General features: G+C 37.0%; 1 protein-coding gene across 1 annotated transcript in view; it reads left to right on the plus strand.

Moving 5' to 3' along the window:
* The window catches only part of Arhgap15 (Rho GTPase activating protein 15), a 229,172-nt gene that overhangs the window by 25,173 nt on the left and 180,899 nt on the right, over positions 1 to 23,100 (plus strand). Inside the window, exon 2 of the mRNA XM_059259133.1 lies at positions 2,931 to 3,029. Coding sequence (XP_059115116.1) covers positions 2,931 to 3,029 — 99 coding nt within the window. The remainder of the gene's footprint in view (positions 1 to 2,930; positions 3,030 to 23,100) is intronic.

Here is a 23,100-nt window from a genome sequence, read left to right on the forward strand (position 1 = left end):
TCTCATTTCATGACTGTATCTACTCCTTGAATGACTTCCACCCAAAATAATTCTGCTTCTGTCTCTCTCCCTCTCCAGAAGGCATGAAAAGACATACATACATACATACATACATACACACACACACACACACACACACACACACACACGTGTGTGTGTGTATATATATATACATATATATATACATATATATATATATGTATATATATATATATAAGGGCATCAGTCTTCCCACTCAATACCTCTTATGACACTTGCTCTATCAACCTTACAATATTAGAAAACTCCCAGTATCATTTTACAACTTAAAGTGCCTACTTTGCTGCTGTGCAGATAGAAGAGTCAATCAACATTTGTGCAACAGACTTAAATAATGAAGTCTACTAACAGGTTTACATGTTGCAGTAATGTTCCCTGACTATGACCTCTGGCCATCCTAAAATGTTTGGTCTGAAGTCCTATGTAATTTTTCATAGATAATATTTATGTCACCCTTTATTATAGGGATGCTCACCGTTTGGAACAAATCTCTGCTACTTCATCAAGTGTTCAAAGCAGATCCAATTGTTTGCCATTTCTTTATACTATCTGGGTTTTGAGTTTATCTTCTTCCTGTCTCTTGTATAAACACACGTATTTCCACATCATGGTGTGTTATTAATAGTGCATTAACCTTACTCGATTCCCTCCTTGTTGTTGTTACCAGCACACACTAGTACAGTTTCCTAAGGAGTAGATGAAAATCCAACTTCCTTGAAATCTCAGTTTCTTCATTATCAAAATACTTTGGCACTTAGCATTCTGTTATGCGCTATTATATATTTTCTCCACATTTCTATATATTTATTTTTTTCTACAGTATCTCCACTGACAATTCAAAATATGTTGTCTGGGTCTTGGAGATCCATAGTAAATGTGTTATTTTGACCCTTCTGGATTTGAACTCTAAGCAAGCTGAACAAGCTAAACAGTCAACACAGGTCTAACATCTCAAGTGGAGATAAGCCCATCCCCAGATAAAGAAGAGATACTGGTATAGAAAATGGAGTTGAGTGGCCACAATCTTTGAGAGGTGGCTGGAAAATACTACAGTAAGAAGATAACACTTGATCAAAGACTAGAGCATCAGAGTTCCACCCAGAGGGGATAATGAGAACACAACCCCAGGGACAAAGTATTTGTAAGGGATTAGAAACAGACACTCAGACAACAAGGCTGGTTTCCATGGAGATAGAGAGGCCTGAAAGGAAAGCAGTTAGTGGAGGACAAATCAGGTACAGCATGAGAAGTCACAAGGGGGACCAGTCTTCACTCTGATCAAAATAGGACACCCTTGGCCTCAGCATGTACTAGTTTGGTTGTTAGTACTAAATACCATTGCTACTGAAACAAGTTCTTGAAGTGAGTAATGCAATGGTTCCACAATACCGGGAATGGACTTAATACCACTGAAGTCTGTGTACACTTAGTATTTAGGGCCACATTTTATACAGTGCACACTTTATAGTTATTTTTAAAAGACAGTCTATGAGTGCCTACTGTGGAACTAAGCACCAGCAACTACAAATAACACAGGTGATTCAGACACTTGGGCTGTGCTAGTGGAAAGATATTCTGTATTAGTCACTTTTTTTTTTTTTTTGCCATGGAAAATAATACCTGGCAATGTCAATTACGGAAGGAAAATGTTTTTTTAGCTTATGGATCCAGTGCAGATTAAAAAAGATCCAGTGCTTTGGGCTAACAATGCATTGTGGCAAGGGAAATGTGTGGCATGGCCGTGGGGGCACATCACAGAGCCTACTGCTCACGGCATGACAGTAAAGAGGGAAAGAGGGAAATGAGGATCCAGAGAAGAGATGTACCTTCCAAAATCATGCCCCCCGTGACCTACTTCCTCTAACCAGGCTCCAGTGTCTAGCTGCCACACCTCCCAGTGACTCCATCCAATTATGTATCTGGTAATGAACTCATCAGAGCCCTCCTGATCCAATCATTTTTCAATAGCACCCCCATCAGGGGAATGGCGCTTTCAATAAATAAACCTCCAGAAGAAAGTTTAGGTCCGAGGCACAATTCCATTAATCATAAATGCAGAAATGCTGTTGGAGGAATCATCTGTCTTATTATAAATGAGAGGAAAAGGCTGGGGTCCCACACCCCCATTTTCAGCAGCTTTAGTTCAGAGAGATGTCCTCTAAAACAAAGAGATATTAACAAAACGAGTCTGAGGAATATTGTCCCTTCCACCCTCTTATAGAAACTCACATATGTCATGGCTCTAGCAAATAGAAACACTTTAAATCGCTTAAATACATGTCTTAAACTCTGTTTAACTTGGGTTAATTTGACGTTGCCGAGCCATTTTGACCACAGGCTCTGTTGCCTACAGCATCTGTTAAACAACTCAGGGAAGCATTGTTGAGAGAGTCTATTTCCATGGAGAGGCCATGCTGACACAGGGAAGCTCTGAGCTGAGACTTGTCACTAAGGTGATACTTAAATCTGGCAAGAGTGAGCGTTCAAGGCAGAAGAAACACTAAGAGATTTCCTTTACAGTACTTACTTCCCTTGCTACTACCTGCCTCATCAAACACCTCTGCAGAATGAATGCCTTAAATATAATGACCAAACTGTGTTCTTGGTAACTGCTGATAAACTTCTAAAAGAAGCAGGATTCCAAACACACTTAGACACTCCTCCTCAGTGCCTAATCAATGACCATATCAGTTTTCTTACACTGAGATCAGGATTCTATTCCATAAAGGGACACACAGTCTTTATACATCCGCCACAGACACTTTGAAATTAGAGCAAAAATCAATTCCTATGCAAGATGAAGATCTCAGTATTGGCTATGGAAGCGGAATCAAATTAAAGAACAACGCAGACTTGGATTTTAATGAAACTCATCTTTGTTTCGTTCGCAGATCAAACTTTTGGCTCTCATCTGCACACAGTGTGTGAACGAGAACATTCCACAGTTCCGTGGTTTGTAAAGCAATGCATTGAAGCTGTTGAAAAAAGAGGTGGGTAACTAAATATGCAACATCACTGCGTCCTCTGAACAGCTAGGGCTCAAGTTTGCCGCGCCACTTGATTTCTCTGGGAAGCCACGCAATTAAAACTTGACTTTTGTTAATCGGTTAAGAGGATCAAGTTTCTTATTAACTTCAGTTTGTTTTTACAATGGGGACATTAGCAATTCTCACTAATGTTCTTTTTTTTTTAATATTTTGTCTGTCTGACATACTGTTGAATCAATTGCAAACTTCTTGTTTCCAAGCCAGTGATAAAACATTCATAAAATATCAGCACTCACAGTGTTAGAACCCTCTAACATTCATGCTGTTGGATGTGCCAGAACAATTTTGGTAAGCCCCCAGCATTACCCAAGTGAAGTAAACAGCGTTTCTACCCGCAGATAGTGATACGCCATCTTCCACATGGTTCTGTTCCGTACAGATTATAGCTAACTGGGTTTCCCGGAACAATTAGCAGATACACCTCCAGTGTTAAGATGACCTTTGACTCGTCTGTTTCAACATTCTGTTTTTCATCTGAAATTATTTCATCTCACTGAAGAGAACAAAACAAACCCCAATTGACTCATCATTTCTATGCTAGTTTATCTGTGGAGTGTTTTCCTTCGAACTATGACTTCATTCATTCAAGGTCATTTTTCCTGGAAGACACACACTGTAAATGCAGAATCTTAAAAAAAACTGTATTAAATAAAAATGTGAAGCTTCATCACCATCTGTTACAAGTTTACAACATACTTCCAGGATCTAGGGGGATATATATCATGTGAAACATAGAGGTGCTTGCAGAGAAAAGCAATGGGTGACCCTCTTTCCATTATTTTCAACACCTATTCTCCTAAAACAATACAACCAAAGGAAAGAAAAAAACCTTCAAATCCTCTGCTCAGAAAAGGCCATTTTAATTCTCTCAGTGTTACCTGGCTTTATTATAGAAGCATAATAAAAACGGCATGCAATTTCTAACTCCTAGAAATTCATACTTTAATTATACGGTAAGGACAGTCTTGGGATCCTATTATTCCCATATCAGTAGGGAATGAGAGAATAACAAGACGGGAAGGGCTGGGCAGGGACACAGATAAAGAAAGTGTCTGTGGGAAAAAGCACATTGACACTTCTGGGAGAAGAGTTGAGGGGACAGAGAGCAGGAAACATTTACTGTTGAATAAGCGCCTAGAGAAGTGTCAACGAGGAAGGAAGCTGATTGGAATTTGGAGAGAAATGTGTTTTTAGTGCATGTTGCAATTTCATTTAATTTATAGGTACCTATCTTAGGAGTACATATTATCTAAAAATACTTAAAGTCAAAATGGATCCCTAAGAATATTGTTATTATTTTCAATAGTTAAATTATCATCATTTCCAAGAAATCTTCATTCACTTTTAAATACTGAGTACATTATTATATCAAAAATCCAAATAGGCCATCGGGGCAAGCCATACATAGTAAGATGTATGCACATGGAAAGAATAGCTTATATCTCCTGATTTGTGAGTCTACCTAAAGCAAAATGAAAAACACTGCTTGATGTAGCCTTGCAGTGTACAGATACCATACTATCATAGAATAGAAAGTGTCTATAAATAGGAATTGTATCTGTGCACGGCATTTTCATGGTGATTTTTAATAAAGTAAGATGGTGTTTCTGCTGACAGGAGCAATCATGACAGCATTATATTTTATTGTCCCAATGTTTACTCTCAAAATGAATTTGTAGATCCAGCACTAAACAGCAGCTAATCGCACATATGATTATTAAAATAATTCCTGAGCATTCTAATGAAACTCAAAGACATTTTATAATTCTGCAAAGCAACTGAAAATTCAAAGCACTTTGGCAGTGTTAGCTTAAAGGAACTCCATGGAAATGTTCAATAAAAACTCAAAGGCACAAGATAAACGTCGCACATCATTGCAAGATTTACAAGTGTGTACTTTTGATTATATTTTTCTATGATCATTTTGTTGGATTAATATTCTTACAATTATACACCAATTCTGTTTACTCAAAGTGTTGTTTTTACTAAATTTTGGCATATTGCATCTCAGGACAGAAATAATTTATGTGAATCTAAGTCCAATATTTATGCAGGCTTCTGATGACATTTGATGCAGGGTTGGTACTAGGAAGTAGCAGAGGAAGGTGCCAAGTCTCTCGACATGGCTGGGACTCAGCATATCTGGAGTGCTCCTTGTAATGGCCAGATGCTCCTCCAGCCAAGAAACTCAACTGCACAGTCATGGGAAATGCTTATGGGTCCCTTCTAGGAAAAGCCCATTTAATGAAAGCTGTGTTCACTCCCCAGTCCTGGGGAAATGGCCTCTGGGATCATAACATGGGTACACCGGCTGTTATAAAAAGGATTCGGTTTTTTCCTCATTTGCCCTCTGTGATTATTTTCTTTATTTTTAAAAGGCATCTATACAAATCAAGCAGTATTTTTAAGTGCTTATTATATATTTATTATAAAGTAAAGCATGATAGGGCAGATAGACTCAGCATTGATTCAGCTAGCCTCTCAGGTTTCTTGTTGCCTGAATCTAACAGAACCACGCTTGGCTTTTGAGGTCTCCCAGGAAGTTCTACCTAGTGACTAGCATGAAGCGTGTTCATCATTCACCTTCAGCTAAATGGCATTCATTACATTTAAATTTTTGGCATTTTTCGTGTATAACTTAGAAGAAAATGGTGAAGTAAGCCTTGTAAAACAACTGGCAAGTGACTTATGTGGTACATTTCCTTGTCTCAGTTCGATTCACTGCACTCTTGACCACCAGACCCTATAGTCCTCTCCAGCCATTTGGAGCACAGTCACTCTGCCATTGCCTTTCCCGCCCTAAATATGCTTTGGTATGAAGAATCACATTGATTTTCAGACTGCATCTCCTTCTCTTTGCCTCACTTTCATCATTGGAGACTGTCTGTGAGGTACCCAACAGTGAACATCTCAACTTGGGTTTCTTCTTGAAAGACACATTGGATGTTGATGAATGAAGAAGAAGTCACTAGATGTATATTGTTCTTTATGTTATAAACTAAAATTGTAGAAGAAAGAGACACTAAAAAACTGGACAATGCACAAGCTGTGATAAGTGCATTAGGAGGAAAGAACAGGTATAAGAAGATAGAAAAACCATTACGAAATCTGAAAATCAAACAAAGATGTGTGCCTTAAAATGATAGGTCAGATCCTGAATCCTAAACCCATGCTTGTGTGCTTTGACCTCCTCTATGACCAGGAGAATTTTAATTTTGTTTTATTTACAGAGCTATTATCTTGACCCCTTATGTGGTCACAGTAGAACAAGCCAGCCATATGTGATACCTGGAAAGACATGCTTTAAATGGAAAACCAAACATAGACCTTGCCAGAGACTTCTTTTATAGAGAGATAGAGTTTACTAAATTAATGAACATAATTCTACCCTAAATATGTCTTTGAATATCAAGTACAATTTTTGAGTGTAAGGGAATACAGTTGAATTTTCAAATTAATATAAATGGAGTTGGCATCCACGATCCATAATAAGCTGTAATAACTCATTCTCCTTTAAGATTGCCAGTTCTGGTACTGTGCCCCATAAGAATAGCATGTTAAGAGGATACCAAGAGATCTATAACACAACATCCTGAATATACTTGACACTACTGAAACATGCACTTAAAATAATTATTTTACATTATGTGCTTTTTACTACAATTTTTAAAAAAATTTGTTCAGTGCATGTGTTAGTGTCTGTGTGTTCCTGAGTGCATATGTCACAACATGAGTGTGGAAATGAGAAGACAACTTGCAGGAGTTGGTTCTCTCCTTCTGTCATATGGTTCCCAGGGATCAAACTCAAGTGGTCTGGCTTGGTGGTACACCCTTACCCTATGAGCTATCACAGCAGCCCTAACTCACTGTGTGTGTGTGTGTGTGTGTGTGTGTGTGTGTGTGTATGCATGTGTACATGAGTGTGTGTCTGTGTGTGTGCATGTGTGTGTATGCATGTGTACATGAGTTTGTGTCTGTGTGTGTGCATGTGTGTGTGCGTGTGTGTGTGTGTGTGTGTGTGTGCGCATGTGGTGTACGTGATCCCATGTCTTCCACACGTGATGATTTGAGATACAAGATAGCTTTCAGAATGCTTCAGCAGTTGCTGATCAACAAGAAGCTTGCCCTTTCTGTGTTTTTCTTTTCTTTTCTCAAACACAAAAATGCTATGACAGGAATTGAAACACAAGTTACATACTTGACTGAGTGCCCAGAAGATACCCTGGGATCCATAACATTGCTTAGAGATTTAAGAAAGACCTTTAGTCCACTTCTGAGAAGGTCCTTAGCCTCAAAAACTTTATCTCTCAACTTGACTTCATGGCAGCTGTTATATTTTTTTGCTGTCGTTTGTTTGACAGGATCCAGTTATAGGTTCCGATGTCTGTTTAAAGAAACAAGGAGGCTGTTGGCTCCACAATCCCCTCATTGCTTGTGTGATCAGCATTTTCCCAGGCTTTTCTACATAGTTTGCCAAGCAAAGGGACTGACCTTTTGTAGCAAACACTTTTTCATTTCAAAATGCTCACTTTGATTTTTGTCCCATTTTATACTCATTCCAAACTGTTTACAACCCACTAAAAATGACTGTGAATTATATGTTTGTATAATGGATTCCTTTTGTGGTCTGAGTGGAATGTTTACTTTGAACAATTAGTTATCTTAGGGTAGATTGTAGCAAGTTGAAAAAATAATGGCTAAAATTATTATTATACCTTAACTGGTTTTTTAATTCCTTGTGATTATGTGAAATTTGAGAGACAGACACCTCAAGTACATGAATTTTTATATGGTCATATTTGCTAGTACCATGTTACCGTGAGAAACATGAGTGCACTTCTATGATGCAGAAAACTTCACAGCATGGAATAAAAACAAATATATGAGCATTTGCTATAAACATATTGCTGTGACTATTAGGTAGAGTATGTATGTACAAGAAATTATTGGATAAGTGACAGGAATGATGATTGTCTAGGTATTCTGCTGAGCTACATGAAGCTTATCCTTGTTAATATTCTGTAACTTCATTCAGTGAACCCTTCAGTCCATTGAGATCCAACTGAGTACTTTGGTATAAAAATAAAACTTCACATTGCTATTTCCCATTGCTTGAAATCTAGGCCCCTAAAGTGCAGATTGTGCAGCCATAACTAGACAAGTCTGCTCCCAGCCCTCTAACTTTATACTGTTCATTCTTTCCCACTTTGGAGTAATCTAGGAGAGCTGGATCCAGGCACGCACTAAAGGCTGATCCGTCTACGAAGAATGTGCAATTTGTACTGTTTGGTTTCTGATGAGAGTCTTGAAAACTTTTATGATTCTATCCTCTTCCAGGGAGACCTCTGCTTCCTGGTTTTATAAGCAATGAGTGAAAAAAAAAGTAATAAAAACAAAACAAACTGATAAAAATTACATGCTTAAAACGAAAATCTAGAGAATAAGATAAGCAATTTTTTCTTTTTCTCTAGAGAATATTTGTGGATTTGACAAGAAAAAAATGTTCCTAAGGGAGTGAGCTATGCTGGTCTTTGTCGTTGTTTGTTTTGTTTTGTTTTTCTCACTTTTATGTCTAGAGCTGGGTGTCCACATACACTTTCAGTGCACACGATCCTTGAATGAAGCTCTTGAGAGTACGCTGCAAATTAGTTTTTCTTTCTGAGTTAAAATTAAGACCGATTTTTTTTCTTTTTTTTGTTCTCTTGGTGTTTTGTTTTGTTTTGTTTTTTGTTTTAATGCCACCTTCCTGACAGCAGTACTGTTGTGCTAGATCCAAGTTGGAGTTGGCTCTTTGGGCTAGTCATGCTGGGGCCTCTGTGTCTGTAAGAAAGCCACATTGAGGGATAGGAGGGAAGACAGTTTCGAACAAAGTAAACAGGAAACAGCCAGCAAGAGTATAAAAGAGAAACCAGAAAAGACAACCGAGAGAAATCAGAGATGGCAAGGTGGAGAACTGGGGTGGGAGTAGGTTTCGCAAAGAAGAAAGCAAATGTGGGCAAAAAGGGTAGGTCTGTGAATTCTGTAAGCGGGGAGCATGGGGTTTTGCCATTTCCAGCAGTTACGCAAAACTTGCTTTTCTGTCCCAGAGAAATTTATTCTTGCTTTAAAATGATGGAAAGTTAAATCTTGCAATAAACAGTATTCTTGAATCATCACAAATTCTGCATACAAAGTTGTTATTAATTGGTTTGCTGTACTTATTAGTGGCATTTAATTAGGTTTATCTCCACTTAGCAACATATAATAGTCTTGTTATCAAAAAGAGCTTGAGCGTAACAGAAGTCAACACAGGAGTGGACGTGCAGTTCAGTCACCAGCGAGGCTAGCTGAGGAACACAGCGGTGGGGCTCTGCTCACATCACATCAACTGCGGATATTCCCACACTTTTGGATCCAGACTGCAAAAGAACAGTGTCTTTTCTCAGATAAAGCCTGGGTCTAATTTCCAACACTTACCACAACTCTTAATCCCCATTCTGGAATTTAGGATTTTAAAATTCTTTCCGCTGGAGTCATTTGGTTTTAAGCCAAAATTAAGACCCTGCACAATTAGACTTTTATTATGGATAGAAGGCTTAAATAGAGTCAGCATATCAAAATGCAATACTCCGAAATGTCTTATAGTGGTGTCATTTTATAAAGTAAATTCTTGGTCTGTAAGTTTCTATTATTAAGGACTTATATTCAGATGTTAATAGTTCAGCCATTAAAAATAATCTAGCAGAGAATTGGCAGGATGTTTTAGCTTGGAAACAAATGTTTACAAAATTTGAAAAAAAAATTATATTTGTTTGGAAAGCTTTTGGATTTTCAATAATCAGGAACAAAAAAATTATAAGACAGTCAAAAATTTTCAGATATTTGTTGCCTTGGTAATCAAAACAAAATGACCCTATATTTTTTATTTTTTAATTCCTGTTACATAATGAAAACTGACTGATTTAAAAAAATATGAAAACTCCCACAACATTGTGACTATGCTTTGGGCAAAACACTTTTGTTTCTGATAGAACAAGAATATACAGATTATATTTAGATAGACAATCCTTGGGCTTAACACATTAAAATTAAGAAGACTTAAGTTGGTCTGGGAAGTGGTGAATAACACTAAAATTTATATCCTTTTGAGTTCCCTAATGACTAATGCTCCCTTTAAAGTTAGTAGGAAAAGATGGTCTTTCCAGTCCCCCCTTTTCTATTTGCAAATTAAGAATGTTCAACATGAACATCATTCTACTCACATACAGCAAGCCAAATACATATTCTAGGTACATTGTTGCACTGGCCTGTAGGACTGAGCATCATGTATGTTCCTTTAGTGCTGTACTTTGTCATAATTTTCCTGTCTCCTTGAAAGATTAATGTCTCAATGATTCTTTGAGTTCTTTAAATTAATTGGAAAGTTATTTTATAGTTTAACAATCTACGGAGTTAGTAATATTTTTCCTTGGGTTAAAAATAATCTCTTATTTTCTAGTTTAATCTTTTTGCCTAATTTTATACTCCTCAGACCACTTCCTATTTTCAGTTCAGAAAAAGAAAAACAATCAAGCAGGAAAAAAAATCAAGGGCAAGGCACTTTGAGAAGAAAAACAAACTACACGAAACCAAAATAGCTCTTTAAATGATAATGTTGGGAGAGCTCTTGAGGTTACTGGAGACGATAGACCCATTTTCAAAAAGCATGCTCATTTTAAGAAAAAAGAAAAAACACTTGAATGTCCAAGTGTTGGGGTAATAGTGTAACATATAGTGGAAAGCTATTTGCATACCCACTTCAGTGCACTGTGTGTTCCTTCATAAGTTCATGGACTTCTCATACAGTGCCTGACAATGAAAGGCTCCCAGGAAATGGTCTGGATGAACTGAACTCAACTTTGCTTTGACGGTCAAAGTAAAAAATAAATCATGGTCAACAGTTGCTGGATGGAAGCAGCTACGTGATATGTAAGGAGGTAGTGTGATTTGTAGCTTGTTTTTTAAAAATATTTAAGTAGGACCACTTGCAGAATATGTTTCATTATTCAGTGGGGTACCATCCTTCCATCAGGATCCAGCTATATCAGGCAGTTGAAATTAAGTTGCCTTAAAGATTTTATATTCTTCAATTTGGGGATATTCTATTTAAGCGAACAATCCAGCAACCACTAGACTATCCATTCCCTACTCATTTTCATTAGAGAAAGTAATGTCTCATCAGGCATTGTTTCATCACCACTAACCTACTGCTTTTAATCAGATAATTGAATGATTACTATGACTTACAATTGACATGCCTGATGATGGTCAGGCATAGACTCAATTTCTATAACCACATAGGATGTTGAGTTCTGTATCTTTTTCTCTTATTTAAGACAGAATACAATGTTAGTGCTGTTTTGTATTAGTTAACCTCCCTCTGATGTAGTGTTTATTTTCCATATACCTCTCAGGAAGTTTTTATTTAATGAAATTTTTCTTTAGTTAAAAGAGATTGCCAACTTGAAATAAGCAATATATGATCAGGGTCCAGGGAGAAGGCTCAAAAGTTAAAAGCATTTGCTGCTCTTGATGAGGACCCAGGTTAACTTTCCAGTACCAACATCAGGTAGCTCACATACACTTGCAACTCCAGTTCCAGAGGATTAAACACTCTTGACTCCAAGGGTACCTGCACAAATGCAGTACACATGTATTTGCAGGCACACACATATACACATAAAATAAATTTTTTAAAAAGAAATACATGCTCAATACAGAAATATCACCATGAGGCTAATGAAGGGAGGATGTCAATATCCTAAATTCTGAGATGGACTTCATTTTCTCCATATGTACTTCATCCAGGACAAAATCTAAACTCTGAAAACACCTATGTCATTAAAATTTGGAATGTCTTTGTATAATTAAAAAATGTTCTTTTCTAATTCTGTTTTGAATTTTTGGCAGTTTGGAGTGAATTAACTCTTGAGTTACCTGCAAAGCCATGAAATACCTAATAGATGGTGTTGTAATTAGTGGTGTCAGGTCTTCTGTTTTGTGGGTGGGCATTTGGCTCTGCCTTTAAAATGGCATAGCCTAATATTGGAATGTCTTGTTTGACCTAGGCATTCCTAGGTTGTTAGGATAAGAAATATACACTCCCTCTGGATTCACCTCTTCACTCTGGCATTTCATGCTATTGGTCTCCCAACGCAATCCCAGGTACAAGTTTTACTGATTCCTGTCATCAGGAATCCTGTCATCATTGATAGGCAGTGGAGTTCCCATTTGTGAATAACTCTTCAAATTATGATTTCCCCTCAGGTCAACAGCCCAGAAACAACTCTTGTAGCATCTCAAACTCCACTTTTTAAGCCTGGAGTTGTCATTTTCAACCGTGTACTCCTCTCTTTTAGTTCTTAACTCCATCTGTGGTGTCATATTTTATTTGTTCTGCTGCTCTAGAAAGAAAAATACTGGACATTAACATTTTGTCTCTCATCATACACAGCATTATCCATTAAACTCATGATCTATTTTCTTACTGTGTTTGTACTGGGAAGAACGTGGTTCTGCTCTGTGCTTTCTGTACCTTTCATATGGCCTCTGTCATTCTTTAGGCAAATATCCTAATTAAGCCATTGCCTCTTTTCTCTTTTCTTCTCAGGCAAGTCTTCTCAAAACTGTCAAAATAATTCCTCTTAACTGGGGATAGTATTATGTTATTCCTTCTTAGAGCTCTTGAATGGTTCTTCTTCCTCACCAGGATAAACAAAACTCCACAGTGATTTTCTCTGTTGAAAGGATAATCACATGATCCCTGCCTGCTGTCCATCTCCAAATCCTTATAAACTGCTTCCTGTGTTCTAGGAATTCCAGCAAAACCCTTGCTTCCAAAGACCTCTATTTATTCCATATGCTATTTCCTTTCCCTAGAAAATCTCCTCCAAATTGCCCACTTGCCATATTCATATTCATTGTCTTGTGAACAACACAAGAGTAACCTTCTCCAGACAAAATGACCTGACTCATTCCCCAACCTCCTCTGTGGCCACGTGAATATATCAGGAGGGCTTTCATTCAGCATGCTAACAACAATTTTGCTTTTCCTAACATATCCCCAATTGCCTGAGATTGTAATAGCTTTTTTCACTGTACTTTTCCATCTAGAGCATGAGTCTTGAGCATAGCCATTTTGTTGGCTTTATGGTCATCTTTGCTCTAGTTAGCATTTCATAGTCATAAGAGAAAGGGGCTCATTCCACAGTGGATGATTAAGTGAATGAAGAGGTGGATATTATCCAAAATTCCTGCCTCACATCCATCCTCAGAGAATCATATCATGTGAACTAGAGATTCACTGACTTAAAAAACACAGTGACTCTAAACACTATGTGTAATCATACTAATCAGAGGTAGGGAAGCTAAATATAAAGGGAAAGTAGGGGTTGTATTTTCTACAATGTCAACAATTGCCAATATATTGACTGCTATATTAGCTCATGGTAGAAAATGACAGAAATTAAACAGTGACTCTAGTGTCCAATATAGATCTTAGACAAAACAAACTTTATCATTTTTAACAGAAAAAAACAATACTCCCAGTGAAGGGTATTAAATTGTCCTACAGACTGAGTGATTTAAAGACTAAAGCAAAATTGATATTTGATGCTTGTGAACATACTGGTGTCCTAAGAAGAGCACTATGCCTTTTTATATCTAAACCCCTAGGCATAGTGACTACTTCCCTGTAAGTTTGTGCATAATTTTTCCTATTATCACCCCCTAGGTCTATTTCAACCATTGCCACTTTCCAGGCCTCGAACATCTACTGAATAGCCATGTTTCTGATTATCTTTTCCCAAATGTATTAGCCTGCATTATTTAAGACTGAATCTCATTTTATTATTTCCTGCTCATATTTCTAAACTCCTTAAGTCCATTTGTATGATTCCTTTGTCCTCACAGATGTCCACAGTTCCTCCCAATTTAGTATCATCAGCAAATTTAATTAATGTTCTGTTTACCTCTCCTTCTAATGAAACCAGTCCCTTGCTTCATTTTATCATACAAAGTAAAAAATGTATTGGCAATAAAATAGTCCAAAGCAACGCTCCCTCACTGTAGGAGGAGAAAGCTAAGGATACAGCAAAGAGCCATGGTGAAGAGTAGGCAGTGCAGCAGGGAGCTGAGCTGGCTTACTATTGCCCTGAAGCAAGGGCTTTCTCACACTTGGGCACATTACCTGAGCTGGTGTCTGTGTACATGCTCATACACGTGCACAAGTTCTCTATCCTATAAGTAGCTTTATTACTCTCAATAAGGACTTATGGCTAAAGATATATTTATGGATATATGAAAACATGTTTATAGCTTAGTTTGAAAGCTTAAAGGCATCAACTGTAAAAAATATTTATATAATAAAATACAAATTATTAATATTTGATAATATTTAACACCCAAGATAAATACACATGCATTTGGATAACACAGGCTTTTAATTCTCTTCAGTGTTTTTTTTTCTAGAATTTACTGTGACATATTTTTTTTTAGACCTTAACTTGATGAATCCAAGTTAACCCTTGTAATTAAGTGAAATTAATCATTTTATATATATACATATATATATAATCTTACATACATAAGATGAAGTAGGAGATTTTCTTCAGGTGTATTCAACATGCAAAAGAATATATAACTTGTAGATTTAGTAGTCTGGGAAATGGAGACTGAACAGAGAAAGGGGCCTTACTTATTTAAGGTAATGAAATTTATGTTCAGAGAAACATATCATTAGACTTTAAAGATAGGGTCATATTAACATAGGATATTTATATGAAGGAAAAAGAATGGCATTTATTAATCTTCCATTATATATCAGACATAATGTTACTTCTGTCTGAGCTATGTGTGAGCCAAGCTTACACTGATTATTGCCAAGTACTCCACAGACTATCTTCACCTTCACTAAAAACCTGGCAAATATCTTGTAAGTTTCAAGCAAAGAGTCAATCTTCAGAATGTAGATACTGTCATATAAACCATGGACTGCACTGGAAAAAATATTTTCAAGTTTATACTCTAAATAGGACAAACAGATGGAAGACCAATGTCTCTATTGTCTACACAGAAGACAATGCACGTTCACAGTGTTGAAATGAAAGCCGATACACACTTCATATGTAACACAAGGCCAGCAAAGATGTCATCACCAAAGGATAGTGTTAACAAAATAGTGACTGGGAATATTGTTAAGCAGTCACAGTCTCACGTTGTTTTTCTAGTGAGAAAAGTCTGATGCATAATGCATTCTTAGGAGGGAATGTTTTCAGATGCCAAGACTTTACAGGCCTAACTTCAATAGCTTTAAGGGGGGTTTCCTGCCAGCACCTGTTACAGTAGAAGGCTCTTACTTTTCACACATAATCCAAGACTGATTTGGAACAAAGTTTTGGAAAAACTAACATAGTGAAAATGTCTTATAGTGTTTCCTCACATATAATATTCATCTTTTAATCCTTGGTCTGATATATATATATATATATATATATATATATATATATATATATATATATATATCCATATTTTCCATTCAAATTCTTTTCCCACCAGAAAGGCTTTTCCCACCAACTTTTTGTAGAAGGCAGCAGATACAGCAACTTGTTCTCCTACGTAAACTAGTTGAACTTCTATTTAAGAATGTACGTAGAAAAGAAAGTATACTGATGCTAGACATCAACTGCTCTTCAAAAGACCCAGTTCTACGGGTCAACTGTGGCCTCCTGAAGAGCCAACAGAAACAAATTGACTTCTATGTTTACTGAACAATGCAGAGGAACTCTGAAATAGGAAAACGAACTAATATAAAAAAGACTTCGACCATATTTTTCTCATGCCTTTACAGATCCAAATATGAATATTTAAGAGATACTACATTTTAAGTGTGAGGAGGATAAATCAGCATTTTTTCATAGTGAAGTCAATAAAAGAATTATTTAAATTCCACTTTTTTGTTTTGTTTTCAAAGATAGGGTTTTTCTATGTATCTCTAGCTGTCCTGGAACTCATGCTGTAGACCAGGCTGGCCTCTAACCCAGAGATCTTCCTGCCTCTGCCTCCCAAGTGCTGGGATTAAAGGCTTGAACCACCACACCTGGCTTAAATTCCATATTAGCAACTCTCATACTCCATTACCAAAATTCTGTAAAAAAAAAAATAATCACAATGTTTATGCTTAACAAAAATTGTCAAAAGCTACACAGATATACTAGCTTATGAACAGCCACTTCATTTTCAAAGTCTTCGTCTAGAAGTCTGTCCTAGAATGAAATCAAGCCTGGGTAGAAAAAAATCCTACGTCATCATTGTCCTGTCTTGACAGGATGAGGGACAGAGAAACACTTCACTTGTTGAATATTGTTGAATAATAAAACTTCATTTCAATTTGTAGAACAAGATTTTAGAAAGACCACTGGTAGGCAGCAGAGTTAGAGTGAGCAGAGTAAAAAGTCCTGAAATGATGAGCAGATAACTGAGAAGGTGTTGTCAGTGAAACATCTCACAGGAGCAGGGCAGGGGATCCAACAAAGAAGAAAGAGTTCATTTGTCTCCTTTCTTCCTTCCCTTTGCTAGATGGTTCCATTACTTCATGGTGTTCCCTGTGCCTCTACCTCTAGTATTCTTCCAGCAAACAACTTCAAGAGTATCATGTACAGAGAGGGTTCAGTCACCATTATTACTCTGTTGTGTGTTACCTTGAGTACATCTGTTTTTAATTATTTTGGTCATTTTAAAAAAGAAATGGTCTTGTCTCCTTTTACAATATTTTAAGCACTAGAAAGGAAAGTTTGTTGTTTGTTTTGATAAGTCAGAGAGGGAGTCGCACAGACACTTCTAAGGCATATGATGTTCCCAAGCTTAGAACTCTCCTCCTTACAAGGAGTTCTGCTTATAGAGCATGTTGCTCTGAAGTTGGATGAAGTAAGGTCAATCTTTGCTTTTGATACTCTGGCCAGTGAATTAAGAGAAATTTATTTGGTCCTGGGTCCACAAGGCTTTATTAAGATTTGTTGTAAAAATGAAAAGTAGGTTGGAAGTCTCTCTGACTTCGGGAGTAAGCTATGTTTGAGGCAATGTGTCTGTACTTAGGTTGAGTTATTGTGAAAGACGTCAGGTTCCTAGGAAGAAGAGGGGTATCAGGTGTAGCCAGTGGTCTATAAGTAAACAGTTTCACATGTGGCTAAGGTGAAGAGAGTACCACTGTAGAAGTTGTCAAGACTGTACTGTGTGCTGTCTGAAACAGAGAAGAGAAGAGCCTTGATGTCAGATTCTCTTGATTTCAAGAGAGAATGAAGCATCTCTAGTGACATCTGATTGTGTAGAGAAAAGCCCTGCATAGCTCAACAAGGATTTAGGACTCAGTGAAGAACATTGCACTCACTCTGAGACAAGCAGCATTGAACAAACTATACCTGCAGAACAGTAGATGATCCTTTTACAATTCATTCTTGATGAAAAAAATATTTAGATGATAAGAGCAAACCATTTAAAAATTAATTGCATTTACTCATCCTGAAAATTACCCTTCTCTCCCCAAATTTACACATACATGCAGATCACTTCTTTTCTCTGTCTTAGTTTATAAGGAAATAGTAAAATATCTATGTAAAGAAATATTTGTAAAGTGTAAGCCATTCTATTTTATTATTTTAAAGCCAATAAGGCCCACAAATTTTCTTACTCTGTTCCTCTCTCAATGCATTGTCCTTGATCTCTTACTGTCTACTTTCATCTCCTTCATATCACACACAGATTAACAATGCTTACTCTATTTTTACTTCCCATTAATCAAGTTCTCTCACAAAGGAATGGTTTCAAGAGAATGACATTATTTCTTATTGTAGAATTTTACATATCAGCAATCTTGTCTGAAAGAAATGTTTTAAGAAATAATTGTTTCCTCAATATTCTGAAAATACAAACAAGGCCTCTGTAATTATCTTAAAACATATTGTGGGAGCTGAGAACATAAACTCTAAGTTTTCAAATTGGTAGTCTTTAATGTCTACCCTCTAATATCACTTCAAGTATCAGTTAGAGGGACTGATTATGGATTTTCAAATATTCCTAAGCCTTAAATTTGGGTGATTTTTAAGGAAATGGGGAAATGATGATTATAAAATAAACACACAGACACTTATATTATTTACAAAGTTTATGGCCATGGCAGGCTTCTTGTTAACTGTTCTTATATCTTAAATTGACCCATTTCTATAAATCTATACCTTGCCACATGGCTCATGGCTTACCGGCATCTTCACATGTTACTTGTCATGGCAGCAGCTGACAGTGTCTCCCTGCTGCAGCCTTCTACTTCCCAGAATTCTCCTCTCTCCTTGTCCCGCCTATACTTCCTGCCTGGCCACTGGCCAATCAGTGTTTTATTTATACAGAATGATATCCACAGCACTTCCCCTTTTCTTTTTTTTTTCAAAAAGGAAGGTTTTAACTTTCACATAGTAAAATTACAAATAACAAAACAATTACCAGGCAAGAATTACAGTTATAATATCTAGTCTATTTATAATAACTAGTTTATTTGGCAAAATTAAAGAAGATATCCTATTTATCTTATATTTGTGAGTCTAAGGTTTTATATCTAACTTATCTTTTATCATAACTAAGGAAAATTGTAACTATCTAGCTTCAACTACATCAAAGACCTCAGAAGGATATAATACTGCCTGAGAAATGGGAGAAGGATGCAAGCAACTTTCAGGAGTCTTGCAGGATAGACAGAGACAGCTGGCAGCCTGGACAGTCATCCAAAATTCTCTTGTAAAGTTGGGGCATCTGTCTTCAGCCCACAGGACTAGAGTCTCTCAGTCACTTTTTTTAGTGTCCTGTAGAATGTCTGGCAGTTTCCTCTGTGAAGCAGGAACCTGAAGGACCTTTTTGTCAAGCAAAGTTCAATGGTCATCTTTTTATGGGTCTTGTATGTCCAGTCAATCAAGCAGTCCAGGCAGGAACAGTTTCTTGCCCAAGTGGCTATTTTTGCCAAGATGAAGATAAACTTAAATTTTATATAAACAGTTTCTTGCCCAAATGGCTATTTTGCCAAGGTGAAGATAAATTTAAATTTTATATAAATAAAACTTGAAATATATGTGAAACTTTGTTTCCCATCATTGGAAAATTACATATATGATTAAGCACCCCATAAATATTATATTAATGAATATTAATATCTGTAAAATGTAATAGGTTGCATACCTTCTTTCCATAATGATATATTAGAAAAGATGTTAGATATTAAATGTATTTGAGTATGTGTACACATACATACATATGCACATATATTTCAGTAAAACTTTCAATGTACACCGATGTGACAAAAATCACTCAGAAGCAGGAAATCTGGTTCATTTTACATTAGCATTAGATGAGTTTACACGAGTATTGGAATGCCCTTTTTCTAAGCACATGTATGTGTTCTGAATAGCTAGAGAGCGTACAATTCTTTGATAGAGGGTTAACAACCATTGTACAGTCAGAAATGAATCTAACAATTTCTCTCCTAGACCACTAAAAGAAGCCTTTGTGATTTTAGCAATTAATAAATTAAACCTCAGTGTTTTGTTTGTTTGTTTGACTCCTGAAATCACAAATGTGAGTGGTATTGATCATCCATGAGGGTTAGGGTTTCTAGGTAGGGGAAAGATTCCATCTGTTCTCTTTTCTCTGTATTTGTATCTTTTAACCTTTCCGTACTGAGCCTAATGGTAGAAAAGTTCATCAGTCAGTTAAAATTTTGGATTTCTTATGTGTGTCCCATAAAGAATTTTCATCTCATCTCCTGGGTTTTACATCTTCCAGCTAAATTAGAGATATATAGTAGAACTCAAAGACAGTGGACTTATTGATGATACTATCCAAATATTTTTATGTGGATGTGTAGAAGTAAAAACTCATAATCTATGAGACTTGAGAGATGGCTCAGTGGTTAAGAGTGCTGGCTACTCTTCCAGAGGACCTGAGTTTTATTCCCAGCACCCACATGGCAGCTCACAATGGCTTACATCTCTAGTTTCAGGTGATCGGACGCCCTCTTCTGGCCTCTGAGGACACTGGGCATGCATGTGGTGCACAGACAAATATGCAGGCAAAAGTTACATAGAAAACAAAATTTATATATTTTTTTAAAACTTCACAATAGTTGTAAAAGAAAAGAAATATAATCTATGAGATTGTCTTAAAGTAAGGAGTTATTATTAGTTCAAAAAATATAGATAGTAAAATATTTGTGTGTGCATGATATATTTTTAATATTTATCATTTTTTTCATTTATGTACACTTGTGTGTCTGTATGCTGTGTTTGTGCAGGCAACCACAGAGGCCAGAAGAAAGTATCAGATCTCCTAAAGCTGGAGTTACAGGAGATTGTGAGCTACCTGATGTGAGTGTTGGGAACTGAACTCCTGTTCTCTACAAGGGCAGCGATTGCTCTTCTTAAATGGCTAGCCATCTCTCAAGCACATATAGGATGATTTCAAAAGAACATGTTTATATGGCACACACATATAACCTCAGGTGCTCCATAGAATCTAAGGCAAGACAGTAACAACTTGAAGGCCTACCTCAGCTGTAGGGAGCGCAAGGCCAGTCTGACAACTTACTGAGTCCCTGTCTCAGAGTACAAATTAAAGGAAAAAAAAAAAAGCTGATGCCATCTGGGGATATGCTTGCCTAGCCCTCACAATGCCCTGATTTCAAACCCTAGTTCTGAAAATGAATAAATGAGTATTTGTATGAAACCCAATGGTGTGAGGCTTAGGCTTAATCTATAGTTTGGAAAAATGCACATATAGAAGGATAGATAGATAGATAGATAGACAGATATGTAAAATACATAAATACATACATATATATGTATACACACATACATCATAATACACATACACACACACACACACACACACACACACACACACGGCTGCATGGCTGCATATGTGTTCTGTACCAAATCCTCAACACCTAGCATTCTATTCCTATACAGTGAGCTTAATCAATATTTGTCAAATTACATAAGAACTGGAGTTCATCAACTCAAGGATGTCCGTTCCCATATTCAGCTTCTCGATGCTTCCATGTAACCACAACAAACACTGTTCCATCTGCCAGACGAGGAGGAATGGACCCCAATCTCATTTTTCTGTTTAGCAGAAGTACTTTAAAAAATTGAAGATGTGAATTCTTCTGTAGTCTCTCAAAAATAATCCTGCTTACATTTCCTAAGACTCAAAGCATCAACGCTGCTGCTATTGTGCGCAGGAGCCCCGTCTTTAATGGGGAGGTGACGAACGGTGCTAGAATATCTCTGAAGCCTGAGAGGACCGCCAGGCTGAAAGGAATCACCTAGTCTGTGATTTTGGTGCGCTTGTGCTGATGGTTGACGTGCTCATCCAGGTTTGTAGAGGTGTCCTTTTGTGCCTAGAATTGTCTTTAGTAATCTAAGGCAGAGGTTCCAGTATAGCAGAACTGTCTCTCACCTGAATGCGCAGCAGGGGCAGCCATGAAAACCCTCCAGGAAGTGACTAGCCCAAGGCTCCGAATTACAGGCGCCTCCCCAAAGAAGATCAAAAGTCATGCCCCACCAGCACAGAGACACTGAGAAATGGTTGAATGTGTTCTAAATTAAACTGCCCTGGTGGTGAGCGGAGATCTGCCAAAATCTTTCAATTAATCACTTTTACCTTCAGGGCAGAGTTAGGCCTGAGAGTATTTCAATAGGTTTTTATTGGAACAGGGTTATTTCAGATATTAAACTATGTTGCACAAAGTAAAAATAATGTTATTTTTAAGTTGCTACTCTTGTTAAAAAAAAGTTGGCAAACATTCCTAGGGTCTGTATTGTGTCTGTGTGTTTGTGTATGTGTGTGGCTTTTTCTTGTTTCATAAACCTCATTTTTTGTCCTTTTGTTTGTTTGTTTTTGCTTTCGTTTGATTTTATTTTTCACAAAAAAGTGAACATGAATTAGGAGGTAAATATATGCATAAAGTCATCTCCATTAATAACGTGTTATAAATAATAGAAGACAGATCTTAAGTGTATAATTCTGCACAATGGGACCAAGTTGGTTTTTGGATTTTTTGTTTTGTTTTGTTTTTTTCCGACGTCTTTAGCAGTAAGTTAATTAAAATCACCTGCATTTCCTTGGGTGGACACCAAATGGTTTGCAAACAAAACCAGATTAAAATAGCTGCTGGAGCTCACGGCATACAGATGACAAGATTCACGGAGGACAGCGAGGCTCCGAAAATGTGTTCTTTTCAAACAATTTTAGGTGAAATTTAGCTCTTGTGACTCCTCCGTAAAAGCCCCTTCTAAGTGTTTTGCTGAAAGGCTAGCATGGCTTTGCTTCTGATCCCTTGATGAGTGAGAGAAATGTTTAAGAAAGATCACTTTACAGAGAGATCCAGGCTGAAATGTGATGACTGTGAGTCAAGCCAAGCCAAAAATTACAGTTCCGAATGAAAGGGGAGAGACGTGGTTTGGGAATCCATTTTCCCACATTCCTGAATCTCAATCATCCCTGCCAATGTTTAAAAAAAAAGAAGAAGCCCAATGGAAAACAATGAGGTCACTTTGTTTAGATGTTTAAAGGAAAGTAGGAGGGGAGGTCTTGGAAGGATGACAGCAAATATATGAATTTTACATCAATATCTATTTCAAGTGTGATGGGATCAGAGACTAGACTTTATATAACTGTTATGACTTCGTCAGGAAAGGAGACAGTGTTTTCTCCATGCTTGTGTCCTGTTGGTCAGCCTTTTATTATATGCCTTTAATTTATGAAATAGTCTGCTGCTAAAATGTTTCAAAGGAGCAAGTATACATAGCAAAGACACAGATTGCTCCTCCCCAGACTTTAGGTTTCCTTAGTAATGGCATCCATATGAAACTCTTTCTCTCTTGACTCTACTGGGACACCCTACTGCCACTAAACCTCAGGTTTTCCTAGTACGTGTGCCAGAAAACTACCAGATGATGGT

Source organism: Peromyscus eremicus, chromosome 4, assembly GCF_949786415.1.
Source record: "Peromyscus eremicus chromosome 4, PerEre_H2_v1, whole genome shotgun sequence".
NCBI lineage: Eukaryota > Metazoa > Chordata > Mammalia > Rodentia > Cricetidae > Peromyscus > Peromyscus eremicus.